This window comes from Dendrobium catenatum, unplaced genomic scaffold, assembly GCF_001605985.2.
Source record: "Dendrobium catenatum unplaced genomic scaffold, ASM160598v2 fragScaff_scaffold_772, whole genome shotgun sequence".
NCBI classification, from domain to species: Eukaryota; Viridiplantae; Streptophyta; class Magnoliopsida; order Asparagales; family Orchidaceae; genus Dendrobium; species Dendrobium catenatum.
This window is the reverse complement of record NW_021319234.1, coordinates 714,404-736,541: the sequence shown is the minus strand read 5'-3', so window position 1 is coordinate 736,541 and position 22,138 is coordinate 714,404. Positions and strand designations below refer to the sequence as shown.

Genomic DNA, 22,138 nt, shown 5'->3' with positions numbered 1-22,138 from the left:
GCATTGGGTACCCATGCCCACACCCAACCACGTACCCACCCATACACAATAGGTATGGGTGGGTATGGGTATGCCTAGCCTCATCGATAAGTAGTCAACATTGGAGGATAAATTGATTTACAGTGCTAATCAATGTATGTTGTATATTACCGTAATTCTCAGTGTGAAGTACACAAAATGAACCGCGATGCTATCATGATGAATTTTGATATGTGGCTTGAGAGTTTACACTCAGAGCAAAGTGCAATAAGCCTCAAGGCCATCAGTTTGTGACATATCGAGTTCAAAAAGCATTGAAAGTGGGTGGGTATGGGTGGACACGAAAACCCAAAAGTCGTCATGAATGGGCATGGGTGGGCAAAGCCCACCCGCGTAGAGTTTGGGTACCCAATGGGACGCAACCAGGACCTCATGTAGGGCTTTGGTTGATAGGGAATCTGAATTAGGTCCTACTAGTTAAATTGGTCAACATAATATAATATAAGATTAAAAAAAACTTAATTGTCCCTCCAACAATAATAATTCCAACCTTCTACACCCATCTTCTCAAACTTCATTGTTGTAATATTTTTCTTCGGAGTTCTTGAGGAAAAAGGGTTGTTTACTAATCTATTGGGGTACATTCATTGATAGGAGGTAGGAGTTAATGTTTAAGAATTTCTTTTATTTATTGGTAAGATAGAGTGACAACTCTTGAAGCTAAAATAAAAATTAATAACAGAGATATATTATAATATGCTTTCAAAGGAATTAAAGTTGTTAATAAATAAGAGTGATCTCATTACAAACATAGAATCATTTTTCAATTTTGTGGTTTTAATACTAGAAACACTCTTTATTATATATACATAGGCTACTTTAGAGTTAATTTACATAATATGAATAATTTTATAATAATTTTGATAGAAATTTAATTTAAGAGATCCAGTCAAATGTCAAAAGTAGGCCATTCATTTTGTAATTACAAAACTCACAAGATCTTTGAATTTTCATTGGTTATTGGATTATGTTGCGTGTTATTGAAAACTTAAGTTTCGTTTGGGACGATATTCTGGTTGCTTTTTAAAACAGTTTTCTAATATAAAAATCTTAAGTTTAAATTTATTTTTGCACTAACAAGCTACTTTAAAAAGCAACAAGAAAGTTGTCCCAAACAAAACCTTAATGATCACATAGATCGTTATTTTAAGTTTTGATAATCCGAACCCAACTCGACAAGCTAACCCAAAAATAAATTTAGGCTTATAAAATTAGAATATATCTTGAAGAGCTAAATTAGGTTTTTAACTAAATTTATATTTTTTGTGACAAACCCAACTAAGTAAGTTAATCAATGATCAAAATTCAAGTAACCCTAAAATCTAGATCTTTCATGAGAGAGCTAAACTAAATCTTATACCCCCTAAATTTAAATAATGATTACATTGACCTAATCAAAACAAGAATTGGCACCACTTGGGAACTATCCCTCCATTTCCAATGTTCATCTTGCATGTTCCCAAATATTGCATGCCCACACAAATTTATAGTTCCATCCATGTTCATCAACATTGAAGTTTCATACCATCATAACAATAATATTTCAATTCACCAACTTCCATGAATTCAGTAAGAAAAAAAATGTACATTTATAGTTAAAATGCTTCAAAATATCATCAAATTGTTCTCAAATCCATACTAATTACAACAATAACAAATGATGAATAAATATAGGTAGCCATCAAATTCTCTCATTTACTACAATTTAATTCCAAAAAAACATAAAAAAATCAGAACAAGGAGAGGTTTTTCTTCCTGAAACAGCTTCCCTTTATCATCATTTAACAATTTGATGATTCAGGTCGCTTCCCCTTGTCCAAATCAGCCACAGCACTATTCTCTTCTTTGGCCTCTACCTTCCCACCTGAAGCTATTTCAGTCATTTCCACAGCTTGTTTTATCACTTGTACAATTTCACTCATCTTGGGTCTTTCCTTGGCATGCTTCACTAGGCAACTATTTGCAAGCTTAGCAACTTCTCTTGCAGTTTTCAGAGAATACTGGTATCTCAACTTTGGATCCATAATCATGTTGAATCTCTTACTTTCGATCGGGAACTGTTTAACCCAATCCAAAAGCTTTTGTTCGTTAGTTGGACGGTTTCTATCGAGGGAGCGGCGACCGGTGAGGAGTTCATAGAGGACTACTCCAAAGCTCCATACATCACTCTTGGTTGTAAGATGGCCTGTTTCTATGTAGTCTGGTGCAGCATAGCCATAGGTACCTACTACCTGATCATACCAGAAAATAATTTCACAGACTCATACAAAGCTTTATATTCTATAATTAAATGGAATTTGAGAGGAGATTTTTTAAATTCAATTCAAGTAGTTTGAGCTAGGTCTAAAATGTTTTCATAGAAAGCTTCCCCCACAGATTTTTTATAAGTTGATGGTGTGACCAAATTGATTCATATTTAGTGCGTTGAAGAAAACCCAAAAACATTTACAACTAAAATACAATAACAACAACAACAACATCAAGTCTTTGTCCCACTACGTGAGGTTGGCTACATGAATCCTTTTTTGCTATTTTGTCCTGTTAAAAGTCAAATGCTCATTTAAATCTATTAAAGAAAGATCATTTCTAATATTTTCTAACCAAGTTGTTTTAGGTCTACCTCTACCTTTCTTAACATAAGTCAAATCCAATACCTCAACTCTCCTAACCGGGTCGTCAGAAGGCATCCATTTAATGTGACCAAACCATCTAAGGCGAGACTCTCTCTAATCTTATTTCCACTGGAGCAACTCCAACCTTTTCACGTATATGCTCATTTTGTATCCTATCTCTAAGGGTAAAGCCACTCATCCACTTGAGCATCCTCATTTACAACTAAAATAGACAAACTTAAAAAATTTGGGAACTATTTTGATTATTTACTCTAAAACAAAGTTACCATGAAAACCAACGGTTGACTATAATAAAAAACAACCCAGAATTTCCTTACATGTAGAAGCAAAAAAGCAGAAAAGTTAATAGATACTCAAATCTCCATAAGGATTAAAGGCTTTACAGGTAAAATAGGGGCATAATTTGAAAAAATATAGATCAAGCATTAGCATAGGTATAATTTCTAAGCTTGGAAATGATCATCTTACTCCCAGTAAAACATTCATAATATATGAGATAAAGTGAAACTTAAGAAAAATTGGCAAACGAAAAAAATTGGTTCCAAACATCCTAATCAAATTTTTTACCAGGATGAATCTCTCACGATAGATTTCAAAGCAATTAAATTTATTTTAAAATGAGTTCAATATAAATTTTAACTGAGCAAATGCAATAAATTTGAGATCTATCCTGACCAAAATTTCGCAGGATATCTAAAAATTTTCCTTTGGCAAAGCTCGAGTTTAATCAGTTCATTCCTTTTTGATGTGAGCAAATTTCCATCAGTTTTAGATACCAGAAAAAAAACTAACACATACTGGTTATAACTCAAACAGGACTTACCGCTGTAGACACATGAGTATTGTCTCCTGCAGGACCCTCCCTTGCAAGCCCAAAATCAGACAATTTAGGCTTAAAATCAATATCTAGCAAGACATTTGATGTTTTGAAGTCCCTGTAAATGACCTGTCCAGAAGAGAATTTTAGTGAGAAACTGTGCTGCATCTAAAAACAAGGTAACTAAAACGAAATAGTATACCAAATAACTCGAAAATCCAAAGCAAATCGTAGATAATTTGACAATAAAATAAAATAAATCACGTTAATGCATGTTCTATTATGAGTTAAACTAGCCAAGAGGCGTGAATACATACGTGAAGTTATTAGATGTAGCCATTATAACTTTAGAAGTCCAATATTTAATGTTCTCCTGATAAAAGATCATATGCATACCCCTATTATTTTCAAAAATACACACAACCCCTCACGCATAGTCTGCGTAAGTTTTTATACACATATCTGAGAGCTATGGGTGTTATGTGTATAATTCAAAAATAAATGGGGATTATATGTTAAAGTTAAATATATGGGCTTTTTTTTTAATTAACCACACACACAAAAAAAAAAAGCTAAAAGGTTAGCAAAATAGCCCATAGAAGACGATTTCCTAGAAATTAAATAGCAAGTTTGAATTTTTATTTTATTTTTTGCAAATATTGAATCTTTTTAGCATTTCTCTGTCCTAATTTCTTTTGTGAATGCAAAGATTCTAGTGCATGTGATGAACCTTGGTATCAAAAACAACAACAAATTCCAAGAAATTCAACAAAAAGATAGATTTTTATTGATAGGAAATCAAATATGAACAAAACAAGATACAATGGTTCTCTTTCGAGAGGACATTTCCTTCCAAACCCTAAACACGGCTAAGATCCCTTACAAAAAAAAAATACTACAGCACTCTCAATTCAAATTCTACATAAAAAAAAAATAAGCCCAAAATAAAGAAGTAAAAGTTCAAAATAATCCCCTGACTATTAATAAATGTCCAATTTAGTCCCAAAATTTTGCATTGCATTAATTTAGTCCCTCAACTATAAATAATTGAGTCAATATAGTCCCAAAACCTGAAATAAGAATTAAAGTTAACTCCAAAGTAAAATATGAAGGGTATTTTTAGTATTTTTTTAGAGCGAAATCTAACATAATAAAAATTACAATTAAATTAGATTTCGCTTTAAAAAAATATAACTAAAAAAATCTTCATATTTAACTTTGGAATTTACTTTAACTCTTATTTTAGACTTTGGGACTAAATTGACTCAAGTCTTAATAATTGAGGGTTAACTTTAACTCTTATTTTAGGCTTTGGGATTAAGTTGACTCAAATCTTAACTATCTTGCACCGATACACCTATTTATGAAGTCGTGTTGTATCCGATACACCGATACACGGATACGCCTCCGATATGGCACCGATACGTGTCGGATATGGCTTTGCCTTATCCAATTAAAATACTATTTAATTTCAAAAGGACATGCGTATCCGATACACATGTCCATTAAAAAACAAAAAAATCTGAAAAAAAGATCCGTCGTATTTACTTCCGCGGCTGCGACTGAGTTTCTCTCATTTCAGAGATGGATTTGAGTATCTTGATGATATGGGAATATTAGAAATTTCTAATATTTCAGTTGATGAGCCTAAATTAGAAGCTATGATATTTATTGAAGATGATATAGAAGTTCAAAGACAAACCACTGAAGAAGCTAATCATATCATTCCTTCTACTCAATAGTTAAAACTTTATGTGATAGAAAATTTATGCTTATGCTTTTATTGTTGTACTAAACATTAAATGTTTACTTTTATTTTGATATTATAAGCTACAAGGTTACAAATGATGTTACTTTCATTTTTTTTTGTAATTTCAAATATTATGTTTTAATTGCTTTCTTAATTTTTATGTATGATTTATAAATTATAATACCGTGTCCGCGCCGTACTCATATCCTGTATTTTTAAGAATTGATGTATCCCGTGTCCGTATCGTGTCGTATCCGTGTCGCCGTATCCGTATCGGTGCAACATAGATTCTTAATAATTGAGGGTATAATTGGAGAAATACGAAACTCTAGAACTAAATTAGAAATTTATCAATAGTTGGGGGACTATTTTGAGCTTTTACTCTAAAATAAAGAGTGGAATAGGATGAGGCACAAATAAAAGAACAAAATGCAACCAACAACAACTACAACACTATGGCAACGCTCAAATCCTTCACAAAACACAACAACACGACCAATCTGTTAGGCTGGCCCTAGGGCCAATTGAACCGGTCCAACCTGGACCGGTTCTTTGCTACAAGAGGGGGCGGAACCAAGGGGAAAAGAGAGAGGGGCCGGTTGGAGGGATGTGGCCCACGACTTAATTAAACCTATTTTGAGAGGGAAAATTTGAATTAGGGGCTGTTTAGGGATTTTGTATTTGTTCTCTTTATTTTAATTAGTTCCTTTGGGAGAATTAGGGTTTTCATCTTGAGTTTGAAATCAAACTTGAGATCTAGGATTTGTCATTTGGGCTGCTTGGCTAGAGATTTGGAGAGTTGTTTCTTCTTCTCGAATTTAAGAAACTTGTATCGTTTACTATTTTCCTGCATCTGCTAGTGGAATTCTTCATTTTTTTCTCAATTTTCTCCATATTCTCAAGAAGATTATTGTGACGTTGCTGTTTTCTGCTGCAATCAGCAGTTTTCTTGCTATTTTTCACAAATCATTGTTAGGTTTGCTTGCGAACTCAAGTATTTCCCTTAGGGTTACTTGCGAACTCAAGTATTTCCTATTACAATCACATGGTACACATGCCATTTAAAATTTTTCTTTCAATATGTTTGCATAAATCCACCACATATTGCTTTTCTAATGACCGTAATCTTAAAGTCTAGCATCCATACCAAACATATTAAAGCAACAAACAAGAATACCATAAATGTAATCCACAAGCTGATTGGATCAAATGCAATGACAATAAAAACAAATATAACATGACACAAGATTGACTAAATTCATTGCTCAACTAAACAGGCAACTCCAATGCATTCAACAACAACAACATCAAGCCTTTATCCTACTACGTGGGGTCGGCTACAGGAATCCGTTTTCTCCATTATGTCCTATTAAAAATCAAATTCTCGTTTAAATCTAATGAAGAAAGATCATTCCTAATATTTTCTAACCAAGTCTTTGTAGGTCTGCCTCTACCTTTCTTAACATAAGTCAAATCTAATACCTCTACTCTCCTAACCGGGTCATCGGAAGGTCGCCGTTTTATGTGACCAAACCATCTAAGGCAACTCTCTCTAATCTTATCTTCTACTGGAGTTACTCCAACCTTTTCACGTAAGTGCTCATTTTGTATCATATCTCTAAGGGTAAAGCCACTCATCCACCTGAGCAACTCCAATGCATTCAAGGCATTAAAATAGTCCAGATAGCCTTCTATGTGCTTAGGTGGAGGCATAAACTGATTTGCATGGGATGCAAGGAAAAAAAATTGTCAAGAGAGTTTGCACACACATACAATCCCCCCCCCTCCCCCCTCCCCCCACACACACAAAAGAATAAAAAAAAGGAAACAATATATGGAAATAAAATATATATGGGGTAATTTTTTGACCCTTGATTTTGGGGATGTCCTAACAGCCCCAAGCATTGAGATAATCATTGTTCAAATGCCTTTTGAGGGGTTATAATGAGGGTCATCCGATTCCCTTAAAAAAAAAATCTTATACAAATTTCATATGCGCTAACTTTCTACCTTTTTTATCTACTCTCCCAATCCTTGTCCCTTGCTTCATGCCAATAGTGCTTGATCCACCGCCTGAGTCTCTCATTGGCCACTTGATGCGGACATCCAACCGTCCATGCCAATCCGAGGAGGAGCTGAAGATCGACGACCGAGATCACTTTGTTTTATTTTCGTTTATTAACCGGCCACCTCACCCGAAGATCCTCCAACCGCCGGCCATGGCTCCCTAGCCGCCGGCCTCACCTTTCCTCCCACCCTCTTTGGGATTTCCTAATTTGGTTGGGTTAATTTAGGGAATGATTTGAATTTGAAATTATTCAAATTCAAAATTCAAATTCTTTCCTAAATTAGTGATTCTATTTTAGGAAAGTTCTTAATTTACATCCATTTGAATTTGAAACTTAAATTGGAGTGAATTATTTTCTTCCCTAATCTTTAAACCAAATTAAGAAGTCTTAATTAACCTCATTAAATCCCCCTCTCTCATTAATTCTAGCCATTATTACTCCCTTATTAACTCCCCAAATTAAGCCCCTTTCAATCCAAATTTCATGACATTTGAATTTTGAATTCTTTCCAAATGACTTGTTCTTAAATTTGGAAACTTTCCTAATCTTTTAAATCTGAAATCAATTTTCAGATTTAATCAAATAGCTAATTGATTGATTGGGCCCACCTCTAATTTAATTCAATTAAATCCTATCCTTCCATCCCCCTTTGGACCGGCCCCTCTCCCTCCCCCTTTCCTTTTATTTCTTACCTTAATTAGGAAATCAATTAGGTAAGATTTAATCTCTTATTCTCCCCCTCCTGGACCGTAACCTTGCTTCCAAACCTGTTTCTTCATATTCCTGAGTGTTCTCCTTGGCTGTTTTGAGATTCCAGCAAAGGAAACTCCACAGTTTTGAACCTATAAACCTTCCGGTTGCTGTCCAAAGAAGGACAGCTTGCTGCCCATCAACTCCAGCAAGAATTCCTTTACCGTATCACCATCGCGAAGGCTTCAAACAGCTGTCCAGGATCTTCCCAAGACCTCCAATATGCTGTCCAGAGTTTCCCGCAGCAGTTTGCTGCTGTCCAGCCCCTCTAGGAGCGACCAGTGCTGCCTAGAACTGCTCGGAACCGCTGTCCCAGACGTTTAGGAGTCAAGCCTCCTCCCCGTTCTACATCACCACTTGTCTCTCTCCTCCATCTCTTTCACATTTTCTTTAAATCTCTCATTCATCCTCATGAGCATGTCACAACATCACGCTAGGAAAACAAAGTGGCCTCGTCACCTTGCATAATCCCCATAAATGTCTTTCTTAATGTATCTAGGATTTTTTTTTTCTGTGTAGGGAACCCACAATCATGTCTGTAACACATTTCTAAAAATGGTCAGAATGAACACTAGTTGTCTAAGTGCCACAACCTATATATGCCTTTCTTGAAATGGCGGGGAACTTGTTTTTTATCATGGTATCTCTTGCACACTATCTATACATGCATTTTTTAGCATGATGGGAAGACCTGTTAGATTTTCTAGTACTCCTTATGTTGGGGTGAACAAAAATGCTGACTAAATTCACCTAAATGATCAAACAAAAATAATTTTGGGACAAAATGCCTTCACAATGAAAAAACGTGAAAAGCGTAGAATTAAGATTAAAAAAACACCTAAAATTATACTATAAGTCGTGTAAAATGACCAAAAATGAACATATGAAACTCCAGTAGCTTGCCAATGGATAAAAGCAGGAACTCCTCATTATCCCATGGAATAGCATATAATTAAATGGGAAAATAACATGCAAGGCACTCTTATTTATAGTTGTAAATTCTTCCTACACAGGACCTGCCTAGGCAAAAGCGTGAACAAAATGTTTACCGAATAAATAATTTCAAACACTTGTAAGAAATTTTAAATCACAATACACACACTCCTATCGCACTTGCAAATGAAAGAAAAATAACCCTGCATGAACCATAAATTATGCAAATGACTAAAATACAATTAAATGAACCTGAATGTGAAACCATAAACAGTTTTTGATATAAAAAAGGTCACAAACAAGACAAATAATTGAGCTTTGATGGTTTCAAATGGTAGACATTTTTCTTCACATATAATTAAAAACTTTTCTAATTTAGCTTGATGATACGTGCTTGCATGATCCAAAGAGCATGTCAACCGCCTTAAAGCAAAATCTTACACGCATTTCAATGACACGTTAGGTACCAACAAGAACATCAAATAATGAAATTCACCATCGTGAGAACTTGAGACAACGAAACCATGGAATCATGATCAGGTTTGTTCTCATTTCCCCAACATCTATTGTGAGAAGTGGTATATATTTCTCCCCAATCCAAATTGCTTCGGGTAAAATCCAAGCATTATAAAGCATACCGAATAGCCGTAATAAAAAAATTCTCTTTCATGGTCTCAAGAGATAATTAATCATAAAATCTTATGCCTATGGGAAACTTTGAACTATAACATGAAGTCCTTGCTAGAGAACAAAATCTTTAAGTAATATCTTATCTGATATCCCATTTGTTTTAAAAAAAAACAACTCAAAATAACTTTACTATACATGAACAGATTTGGATGGGGGTTTTCATAGCCTACAACGTAACCATCATTATGAAGACCATGAGAGTATGCAATTTTTTTGGCATCTTTCAATGTTATTTAATTCTTTTTTTAACTTAGGGATTGCAAAATTTCAGCTATGGTCTCAATCAAATGTTTACTGCAGTTTCATAACTCTGCCTTTCATATTTCTTGTTCTTTTACACAGATATTATGAAAGTAACAGAATCAAATCCAGTTTGTACGTTTATTGACAAGGTATTTCATTAAACAAAGCAACAAATTGCATTTTGTCCATGTTTTTGCATTACTTTCTTAGAATTTAATCATCATGGATGGAGGATAACACATAAATCACAGTGCATTACAATTAATAAGAAAAGTTTATGAATAGGAACCTGAAGTTCTAAACCTTCATGCAGAAAAGCCAAGCCTTCTGCAGCTCCCAAAGCAATCTTCAGTCGTACATTCCAGGGAAGGGGAGGGGCAGCTCTGTTGAATAGATGGTATTCTAAACTCTTATTTGGCATGTATTCATAAACCAATAGCCTTTGTATCCCTCTTTCATCCTCATCAGAACAGTAACCTATGAGTTTCACAAGATTTGGGTGCTCAAGAACTCCCAGAAATTGAACTTCAGCCAACCATTGCTTATGACCCTGACAGAAAATAATATATAGAAGTACAATATATTTAAGCATAATTAAATAAACTAGAAATATTGACTTGTGGAAATTTGCGAAAGAAATTTAACATCATTACAGTATCCAATAGAAGTTGAATCATGAAAAAAAAAATCCCCCAGAGAAAATACTTCGCTTTAATTACAGTTATAAGCATCGGATTTAACAATCACTCAGAAAGCAAGAAAATTAAAGTTCATGCAAAGAAAAGATCTTAAAGATTTCTCATATATAGAAAAAAAAAAAAAACCCACAAAAAATTATTGGCACATATTAGATCCTTATGCGGTAACTTTCAAAGAGAAAGTCAGCCATAGGAAAATATGTTCACGAGACAACCGCCAAATAACACAACAGTAAGCATAGTACAGATACAAAAGCACAAAAGCTGAATTTGAAAAGAGCGTTTAACATTGGAGTAAATCAATCAACTGACAGCCAAAATAAACCAATGGCAAATATCTACTAAAGTGAAGTGAGAAAAACTAAAAATAAAATTTTGATACTTTAGCCATGGTTTGACAAAAGTATATCTTTTATGTATTAACCTCTTAAAATACATAAAGTTAGACATAATAACAAGCACCAACCCTTAGAGAATCTGTTGAAGTGAAATGTCATCGTCTAGTAAACTTCATTCATCACCATCAACACTGCCACCATTGTCATTTAAAATTTTAAATCACCCTTTAACTCATAAGCTTCCTCATTGAAACCCCTTCCATGCAATAGGTGATTTCTTAGAAATTATTTCTTCACTGGATTGTTTGATAACATGGTTCTCTAGTCATTTCCTTGAAAACAAATAATTATTGGCCACAACTTGTCAATGCTGCCATGCAGCCTCCTATGACAAAATAATGATATATGTGGCCCAAATCTGGCCCAGAACATGAGTTCCTTAACCATCTATAGGAGGCAGACATGGTAGCCTCCAAAATGTTTGCTTTACAATCAACACCATGCACAACAGCCTTTTTTGTTAATCAACACAAAGTTAGGATAGAGAAAATAATCAAATTGGTCCCCTAACTTTTTTAAAGGACCAAAATAATCCCTGACTATATAAAAGTGTCAATTTGGTCCCTTCACTCTTTAAATAGGGACCAAATTAGCCCTTTTATGGGATTATTTAGGTCCCATTTAAAAGTAAAGGCATTAAAATTAAAGGCATTAAAATAATACTTTTAAATAGTTGTGGATCATTTTGGCCCTTATCTCATTTAGGATATTATTCTTATTACTGATGCTCTTATAAATTGTTTAGTCCAATCTAACATTCTTTATAACATTTGTCCAATCCAGAGCACAACTAAATAGTATAAGGGATTCCATTTCATAACGTAAAGTCAGCTTAGAATTTGTTTGAAGGTCATACTCATCATAGTAATTGGATGAGAAATGATCATATCTATGAGCAAGTTTGACAAGGCTAAAATGCCTTACTTCCAAATCAACAAGAAGAATCGGTTGAGGATGATGTACATGTCAAGTAGCTCGAGTCATTCCTACACACACTAAGTAAACAAATTATCAGCGCCTTACACAAGATTAGGTTCCCCTACGAAGGACTTCAACACTTTAGTTAATGAGGAAATGTTAAAAGGGTTAGACTATCCAACTGATTTGGCCTGATTCTAATAAACATTTCGCACGCTTAAACCTATTTACGCTTTTAATTCTAGAGAATATCACAGAGAGTGTGAAACATGACAATGAATCTAGTGAATGAAAAAAAAAAGAGTTTGCACTAATAGACAAGGAAAATGATAATATGCTCATTAGAAACTATAATCATTGATATTATTGCTCCACTTCTATCATGTTATCTCTAAGTGTGCCAAGAGGCATACTAACTGATGTACCACATGGTCGTTTTTAATACATTGAATATCCTTTAATGACCCAAGATGAATCGCTTTACATCATATTTGACCTTGCACTAGTCTGAGCTAGGTTTCGAGTAACCAATCAATCTCACGCTTCCCCTCCTCACTATCCCCTTCTTTCCCTCCATAGCCAAAACAATCGACTTCTCTCCACTAATATTCAAATACCCACCAACCTTTCACTTTCTAGAGGTACACCAATCCACGAGTAGGTCTCCAACATTGAAATCCTCTAATATTTGATATTGAAGCCGGCCAAAGAAAATTATTATTGTTCATCTGAGACTTGGTGAAAAAGGTTAAGTATTACTTTTAAGTTGACAACCAATCGAAATTACGCTGAAATTCTTAAATTGATGCAAGTTTAAATTTGGCTCGACTTAAGATGCTCTCTGTTAGCACAGTTCCATGATATAACCAGAGTTGTGAGAAGTAAACAAAGTTTGCAAGGATATTGTTACGACTGCAGGCGAAGGGAGGCTAGACCGACAGTGGAGGAGGCGGAACCTGAAACCAAATCCAGGGAGATTTCAGCCCCTCTTGTGAGGCCCAACAAAGTAATAATTCATTATGTTAGGAGGGTAATTAAGGAGGGAATTAAGGAGGCAATTAAGGAAGGAGGGAAAGATCTCCTATTTGAATTCAAATAGGAGAGGAAATTAATAAGGAATGTAGGCTAATTTGGGGGAGATTAATTAGGAGATATTTCTTAATTAAAGAGGACTGATTTGGGGGCTGATTTGGGAAGAAATTGGAGGAGGGCTGTTTTGGTATTTATTGTTTATTGTTTGCTATAAGTAATAGGGTTTATGCTATATTTGTATGTAGAATTTGATTTGAGAGTGTTGTAGTTTTCTTTTTGTGAAGGATCCTAGTAGAATTTAGGGTTTGGGAGAGCCTTGAAAGAGGACCATTATATCTTGCTTTATTCGTATTTGATTTTTTATATAAGAAAATATGTTTTTGTGTTGAATCTCTTGAAGTTTGTTGTTGGTTTTGATACCAAGAGGCATCAAATTGATATCAGAGCGAGATTATTGGAGAGATGGAAGCAAAGAAAGTGGATGCGTTGAAAGGCGAAATAGAGCAATTCAAATTCAGCATGAAGAAGTCTTTAACTATAGAGAATCGGATGGAGAGTCAATTTAAAGGGATAAAAGAGATGTTAAGGAAACTCATGAAGATGCAATCCAAAATTCTACCGGTGATTCCAATTACTAACCCTAATCAAGATTTGACCAGGATTTTCTTGGCTATATATATAAGGCAAAGGAGATCAGACGAAAGGGCTTCGATGAGGAGAGTTTCGTCTATCAAGAGTGTTTCTGGGAGAGGAGACAACAAGGAGGGAATTGTGTGGTGGAGTGGCCGATCATTATGGGAAACATTTCGGGAAAGGGGAGTGGGCGACCGAAGATGGAGGGGGTCGAGCTGAATCATGGGATCGTGTCATGCAAAAACGAATGGAAGAAATGTGGGAGTCCCACCCTCGATACACAAGGGAAATATAGAGGGATCATGACAACCAATACACTGGAGAAGGAAGAAGTTATTGGGGTGGTAATGATCCTAGGGTGAGGAAGTTGAGGATGTCAATATTTGAAGAAGAGGATTCCTATGGGTGGGTATACCGAGTGGAGATGTATTTCTTGATGAATGGGTTGAATGAGGAGAAGTTTGCAGCTGCAGGGCTATGTCTGGAGAGAAAAGCTCTGGCTTGGTTCTAGTGGATTATAGCATGGCCACAAACTGAGCAGCTGAAAAAACCTTGATAGCATCCCATCCTTCCACCTTGAGGAGGTATCTGTGGGGGGGGGGGGCGGGGGAGTATTGTTTACGACTTGCAGGCCAAGAGAGGGTTTAGACGGCAGTGGAGGGGGCGGAACCTGAAATCAAATCAAGGGATATTTTGGCCCCTCTCGTGGGCCCAACAAAGTAATAATTCATTATGTTATGAGGGTAATTAAGAAGGGAATGAAGGAGGTAATTAAGGAGGGAAAGATCTCCTATTTGAATTCAAATAGGAGAGGAAAATTAATAAGGAATGCATGTTGATTTGGGAGAGATTAATTAGGAGATATTTCCTAATTAAAGAGGACATATTTGGGGGTTGATTTGGGAGGGAATTGGGGGAGGGTTATTTTAGTATTTATTGTTCATCGTTAGCTATAAGTAGTAGGGTTTATGTTATATTTGTATGTAAAATTTGATTTAAGAGTGTTACATTTTTCTTTTTGTGAGGGATCCTAACGGCGTCTAGGGATTGGGAGAAAAGGTCATCTCGAAAGAGGATCATTGTATCTTTCTTTGTTCGTATTTGATTTTCTATCAATAAAAAAATATTTTTGTGTTGAATCTTTGGGATTTTGTTGCTGTTTTTATACCAAGGTGCATCAGATATCAACTTGAGTAGATTAGTTAGAAAAGAATACAAGGTTTGGGTAGGATGTGAACTATAAGAGGTGTGACATAATCCAATAGTAAACAAGGCTTGACAAGACAAAAATCTTAGATTGAATTTGTTGCTTGAAATTCTAGAACTTAAAATGGGAAGATTAAAAAAATAATGTAATGACAAGAAAAAGATTCAATAATGTTTGTTTATAAGAAACCAAATAGAAAACGGAGAAACCTAAGAAAATGAGAGAAAATTATAAGCTAATTGTGTGCTTAGATGTTAATGATAAGAAATCATAGGAATAATAGTATATATAGAGTTCAAAGATAAAATTCTAGAGGTGAAGAATGTTAGCAAAAAGTGGTTGTTATTAAGTTAATTATAAGGACATTATCAATGTGATTCGTACTTATGTTCTCAAATTGACATTGAAGAAAGTTAGAAAAATAAAATGCAGTAGAAAATAAATAAACTTTTATAATGTACTAGAGAGAAAGAATAATTGCTAAAGTTTGCACAAATGCACCTATAGGTTCTAGTAGGATATGAGAAATTTCATGGTGGGTATGTAATAAGAGACAAAATGCAATGGGAGAAATTGTATTTAGTTTCATAGAAATATGTGAACTTAACGAATATATATTTTAAGAAATGGGAAGAACACTTAATTAATTTTAAAATTGGAGCAATCAATTCACAATGAACATTTTTTCACTTGAAAATAATAAATTCTTTAGCCAAATAAAAGGAGATTTCAAGAGAAAGTTTGGCCACACAACATAGTGTATCAGTTATGGATGTTTGATTTAAGAGCAAGAAGAAAATGATTAAAAGAAATAAGTACCCATTATTAAGATAATAGAATTTGAAAATGTGAAAAATTATTGATCTTTGAAGACATGTTATTAGCAAAGGTTAATTGGACTTTTTTTAAACAATGAAATTAAATTTTATAACTAGTCATTGAACATATTACATGAACAACTTGCTACATAGAATTTTTGTTATAAAACGAAAAGTAAAATATAACCTAATTTAACTATAAAAGACTACACAATTTGCCCACGCAGTGACAAAAAGCTAATGCCCTGTTTATCTTCCATGGCGCTATTGTTACAATCACAGAAAAACTGCTCAGCACATTAAACTACGTAGTTCCACTTCACACTAAATACTACAGCAATATGGATAACATTTACAAGAAAGTTTCAACAAGTGTAGAAAGAACCGTTGCTAACTAAACAACTTGAGCTATCATGGAAGATGACAATATTCTTATCTGTACAGACTCAGCCCTCAAATAGCAGCATAACTGAAATTACCCCGATGGGCAATGCCAAAACAAAAATATGATTTCTAAAATAAAAAATTATCGCATCATTCTAGAGTTTCAATTCGGTCCTTGCTGCTTTCTTCTAAGTTTCCTATTTATATATTCCCACACGTTTTTATGTAAGCTTTGGAATGATGGTAACAGTTCAATCTCCATCAATTCTACACGCAGGAAACATTCAAATCTAATACTAATTTAAATTATTTCAAGAAGCAGACAATGACCAGTGCCAAAAATTTGACGCCAGCCCTTTATTTTAAATTTTTTTATAATTTTGGTTCAAAAAACAACAAAATACAGCTCAATTAAATAGTAATCCAAACAGTACCTGCAAACTTCTCTGATTTAGGGTCTTCACGGCCACCGTAATTCTACCGCTTTTCTCATCCAAAGGCTTAATGAATCCTTTATAAACGCTCCCAAACCCTCCTTCTCCAATCTTAAGCGTCCGATTGAAATCATTAGTAGCGCTCCGCAGCTCGGCGAGCTCGAAAACGCGGAGAACGCCAGCTTTCTCCTCAAACATGGCCGAGATGCTCGGCTGCGACGAAGTCGAGACTGAGGATTTACTGGTCTGCTTCCCACCGGTCGAGTCATGCGATCGGCTAGTTTCGTAATTGGAAGACGAAGTTGTAGTAGCGGAAACAGCTAGGGCTTCTGACCCGGACTTTCCCCGCTCCTTCCTGCTCTTCGGCTTCGTCTTCAAGAACCCGAAACACCCCATTATCCCACAGAGGCGCTCGCCTTCGAACGATCTTCTATTCTGTTGCGCGCATTAAGCTAACCAAGATGAAACAATGGAACCGAATCAAGCCATCAAAGATAGAGTTTGAAGACTGGAGAGTCGAATAGAGGAAGGAAACTGGAAGGCAAGAGGATGAAATAACTATGGAGAGAGAGGGAGAAAGAGATTTGTGGAGGTATTCTGCAAGCTTCGACGCAAAGGGAAGAAATGGTTTCCACTTTCCACAGAGAAAATCGGTGTGAGTACGAGACGAAAGGAAGATTGCGTTTTTAAGTTTTCTCTCCATCAGTTTCTTCTCCTTTTCCCATCTGATTATTCTAAGAAGGCCGAGAGGACGGAACTGAAGACCGCATGAATTCAAGTCAATTTATCTGATCACATGGCCAAATTATTACGTGCGATATATAGGCACGAAAAATTATTATGAGTGCTGTAGGCAAGGCTTTCAAAATCGGATCTGTCAATGAACCGGAAAAATGAGGGGTTAGAGATTTGATGGTTCGACCGGGGTCGAATTGGGGTCGAACCGGATGACGTAATAAATATATATTATATTTAAATATTATAATAATGACATAAATATTTATAAATATATAGTAAAATTTGAAGAAAATTATAATACTTTTACTTATCTAAGACAACCAATCATAAAAAGATGCAAAATTACTTTATACCAAGTTTTAACAAAAACATAACATATTCATAATTAAAATCAAAGTTTCACTTTCTCAATCGGATGTAGAGCTACGTTATGTGTCATGACCAAATAAAAGTTCCATATTTGGAGGTTAATTTGGACGAGTCATGTCATACAATCTCCATTCAGAAGTCAATTTAGACTTGCCATGTCACTCAATACATAGTGTATTGAATGACATATAGCGCCCAAATTGACCGCATTATGTGTCGCCGTGTATCAGATGACGTGGTGCGACGTCAATAACATGTCGCCACGGGCCTCTTAACTCGTTACTGCCGGCCCGACAATGAACCCGGAACCGGACCCGATATTGCTATTTCGTGTTATGCTAGGTATACTCGGTTTTGCTCGTATTGCTAGGATTACTTGCAAAACAAGATAAATAGCCGCTCTTTCAAGACCAATACCCGCGAATACCGAGCAAACCTTAGCAAAATCGGAATTACTTGGTTATTGCTCGGTATTGCAGGTATTGATCTTGGCAGGAACAATTCTGTTATTGCGAGGCAATACTAGCGAATACCCCGGTTTGCATAAATCAACCAATACATAGCGAATAACCGGTCCAGGTCTGCGTTCGGCGTCGTCGCCGCACGGTAAAAGAATAAAGAACAGCGTAACGACATGTTATTGACATTCTGGAGTGTAGAGCATACATCAGATGACCTGAAACTAAATAATTATGACCTACACCACTCATAATAATTTTTTCTGCCTATAATATCGCAGGTAAAATTTGGCCATATGATCAGAAAATTGACTTGAATTCGAGCGGTCTTCATTCCGTCCTCTCAGCTTCTTAGAAATAATCAGATGGGAAAAGCGAGAAGAAACTGATGGAGAAGAAAACTTGAAAAACGCAACTTCCTTTCGTCTCGTACTCACACCGATTTCTCTGTTGGAAAGTGGTAAACATTCTTCCTGCCCGAGAGCTTGCAGAATACCTCCACAAATCATCTTTCTCCCTCTCTCTCCATAGTTATTTCATCCTTTGCCTTCCAGTTTCCTTCCTCCATTCGGCTCTCCAGTCTTCAAACTCTATTTTTGATGGCTTGATTCGGTTCCATTGTTTCATCTTGGTTAGCATAATGCGCCGCAACAGAATAGAAGATCGTTCGAAGGCGAGCGCCTCTGGGAAATGGGGTGTTTCGGTTCTTGAAGACGAAGCCGAAGACGAAGAGCGGGAAATCCGGGTCAGAAAGCCCTAGCTGTTTCCAGCTACTACAAACTTCGTCGTTCCAATTTACGAAACTAGCCATGCGCATGACTCGACCGGTGGGAAGCAGACCAGTTTAAATCCTCAGTCTCGACTTCGTCGCAGCGAGCATCTCGGCCATGTTGAGAGAAAGCTGGCGTTCTCGCGTTTTCGAAGCTCCGAGCTGCGGAGCGCTACTAATGATTTTCAATCGGACGCTAAGATTGGAGAAGGAGGGTTTGGGAGCGTTTATAAAGGATTCATTAAGCCTTGGATGAGAAGACGGTAGGATTACGGTGGGCCGTGAAAGACCCTAAATCAGAGAAGTTGCATACTTGAGGATATTACTATTTAATTGAGCTGTATTTTTGTTTTGAACCAAAACTAAAATAAAATTGAAATAAAGGGCTGGCGTCAAATTTTTGCGCTGTCATTGTCTTCTCTTGAAATAATTTAAGAATTAGTATTAGATTTGAATGTTTCCTGCAGTGTAGAATTTATGGATATTGAACTGTTACCATCATTCCAAAGCTTACATAAAAACGTGTGGATAATATAAATAGGAAACTTAGAAGAAAGCAGCGAAGACCGAATTGAAACTCTGAAAGATGCCGATTAATTTTTTATTTGGAAATCATATTTGAAATATTTTGGCATTGCCCCATCGGGGTAATTTCAGTTATGCTGCTATTTAGAGGGTGAGTCGTACAGATTAAGAATAGAAATATTGTCATCTTCCATGATAACTTCGAGGTTGTTTAGTTAGCAACGGTTCTTTTAACACTTGTTGAAAAACTTTCTTGTAAATGTTATCCATGTTGCTCAGTATTTAGAGTGAAGTGCAACTACATATCCGTAGTGAAAGGTGCTGAGCAGTTTCTGTGATGTAAAATAACAATAGCACCATGGAAGATAAACAGGGCATTAGCTTTTTGTCACTGAAAAGAAATATTACAACTTATGTTCAAGTCAGTTTAAAGATAAACTTCATGTACCGACAAGCCTGTATGTTCTACTTATGTTTTGCCAACTTGGAATGCTTCTATTGGACTTGTGAAGTATATTTCGACTATGCCAACACAGCCCATAAGATGTTTGAATTACCTGGCTAAACCGAGCATAATAAAAATAAAATATGATTCATTTCCTAGGTAATGTCAGTTTCTTTGTGATCTTGTCCTCATGGCACCTCAGTAGTTTCTCACAAGCATTTATCATGCATCTCCAATATTGTTGTCGTAATCCACTTTTGAAGTAAAGAAAATCCCTTATTTGTCCAAAAATATAAGCAAAATTTCCATTAAGAAATGCCTAACCCAATGGCAGAACAGCTGCCAAAATGAAATATTAATGCGACAAAACCACAGAACAGATCAAGTACCACAAGAGACGTCAAGAATTAATATGAAGGGATTTGCGCTTAAATGAAGGACTATTTCCATGAAGAGAAGAGGATAATATTAATACACATACAAGGAAGCTCTAAATATTCTAGAATACCACAGACATCAACAACTAATCCCAACATTGTATGTGGAACTATTTATTAATAGATGGCCAAAACCTGGTTCGAGAATTACTTTATAATAGTATCATGGGTATTTATCTCAATTAAACTTTATTAGTTTACATAGGGCGTCAAGTAATCCCCAAGGAAAAACGGTCTCCAGTTTTCGGGTTCCTCTAGTCTCCATCGTCTCGGCTTTATTTGTCAAACTTTAACTTGGGCATCGAACGACTCTATCTCTCTCGGGTTTCATCTCGAACTTCTCAGTTTAAACTCTAAGCTATCTCTCTGCTTCAAGCTCAAGGCATTCTCTCTCATCTTCGACTTAGGGTATTGGCCCACCACCAAATTCATCATCTTTCTGTCAAATCATCTTTGTCTCTAACTACAAACACCAAAGTAGTCCTGAAGCTACTATCATGGAGGCTCTATCTCTCATTCAAATATTAAGGGAGAGGGCTTAGGAAAGCCAGGACAAAGGTGCTCTGTTCTCACCCGCATTTGTGCTTTGTTATATTACAGTATATGGCAAAAATTTAATAGTACAAGAACACTCTCATAAATGAAGCTAGTTCCCCATGCGTCCTTTCGAAATGACACATCATACTCTATTGTCCTTGAATGTTCAACTTGCATGAATGAGGATAAATTATATTAGAACATGGTAAGCTTAAAAATTGCACCAATTCGGTATTGAGGCATTTTTTAGTCCGTGAGCCAAGACGATAAGCCATGAACTCGTTTTGAGGGATAAGCCTCAAAACTAAAAATTTGGCAAAGTGAAAGTAAATGTTAAAAATTGATTTTTTTATGTATGACCAAATAATTGTTAAAGAAACATACTCTTTTTTATCGAAGCTATTGAAGTAATAAATTGCATAACAATGTAAAACAAAAATTGCACAAACGGTTAAGCGACAAACTAATAAATTGTGAAACATAATTGAAATACAAATTATCCAGTAAGCAACTAGTAGCAAAACAATATTAAAAATATAGGAATTGCATAAAAATATTAAACAATAATCCAAATTCAACTCCAAAGTTTCTATTCTCATTCTCTTATCATTTCCCACATTTTAATTTCTTAAGAAAGCTGAAATAATACTGGCATTAACTCAGAAGTAGAGTGTCAATTTTGACACGACGCCGAACCTGACCCGAAAAAGATCCGGGCTAGAGGGTCAACCCGGACCCGAAAGGGTCGGGTTCGGTTCAACAAATCCAACCCATTTAAAAACGCGTTAGGTTTGGGTTGACCAACAACCCGGAAATTGACACCGAAATTGACACGAAAACTTGTATTTACCCGAAAACTCGAGATTGACCATTTTTGGAACCCGTTTATGATCCAAAAATAATCGAAGATTGGACCAATTTTTTACTTGAAAACTAGCAATTGGTGTCAACCTTGAGTCATTCGTGTCGATCGGGTTGACCCGGACCCGAATCGGGCGGGTTTCAGGTCCGAAACTGACCCGTTTTAAAAATGGGTCGGGTTCGAGTCGACCCGAAAGTGCTGGGTTAGTTTCGGTTCGACTCAAACCCGACCCGTGACCCAAAATTGACCCCCTACTCATAAGTCATCTACAGTGTCACACCAAGGGGGTCTTCATTTGAGTGGTCATTGTAACAACCGTCTTATCCTTGGCCTCATCATCTCTGATGTTCCATTGATTCACTTAAGCTGAAAAATATGCTATGGTTGCGGTGGGGAAACAATAGGCTAGAGGTTAGACAATCAAGTGGAAGTGTTGTTGGCTCGAGAGTGCGTAAAAGCATGATTTGTTGAGGCTGAGTTTAAGATTTATGTTAAGTTTAATTAAAAGAATATATAAATAAAGTGGGCATATACCTCATGCTAGTGAGCTCA

General features: G+C 35.8%; 1 protein-coding gene across 1 annotated transcript; it reads right to left on the bottom strand.

The window, feature by feature from the left end:
* Nucleotides 1-1,640: 1,640 nt before the first annotated feature.
* Nucleotides 1,641-17,239, bottom strand: LOC110101747 (probable serine/threonine-protein kinase PBL19). The gene is made up of 4 exons (XM_020829790.2): nucleotides 16,447-17,239; nucleotides 10,214-10,474; nucleotides 3,496-3,618; nucleotides 1,641-2,270 (listed from the first exon to the last, which is right to left on the bottom strand). Exons 1-4 carry the CDS (start codon nucleotides 16,840-16,842, stop codon nucleotides 1,821-1,823), a joined length of 1,230 nt encoding a protein of 409 aa, XP_020685449.1. The 5' UTR covers nucleotides 16,843-17,239; the 3' UTR covers nucleotides 1,641-1,820.
* Nucleotides 17,240-22,138: the final 4,899 nt, after the last annotated feature.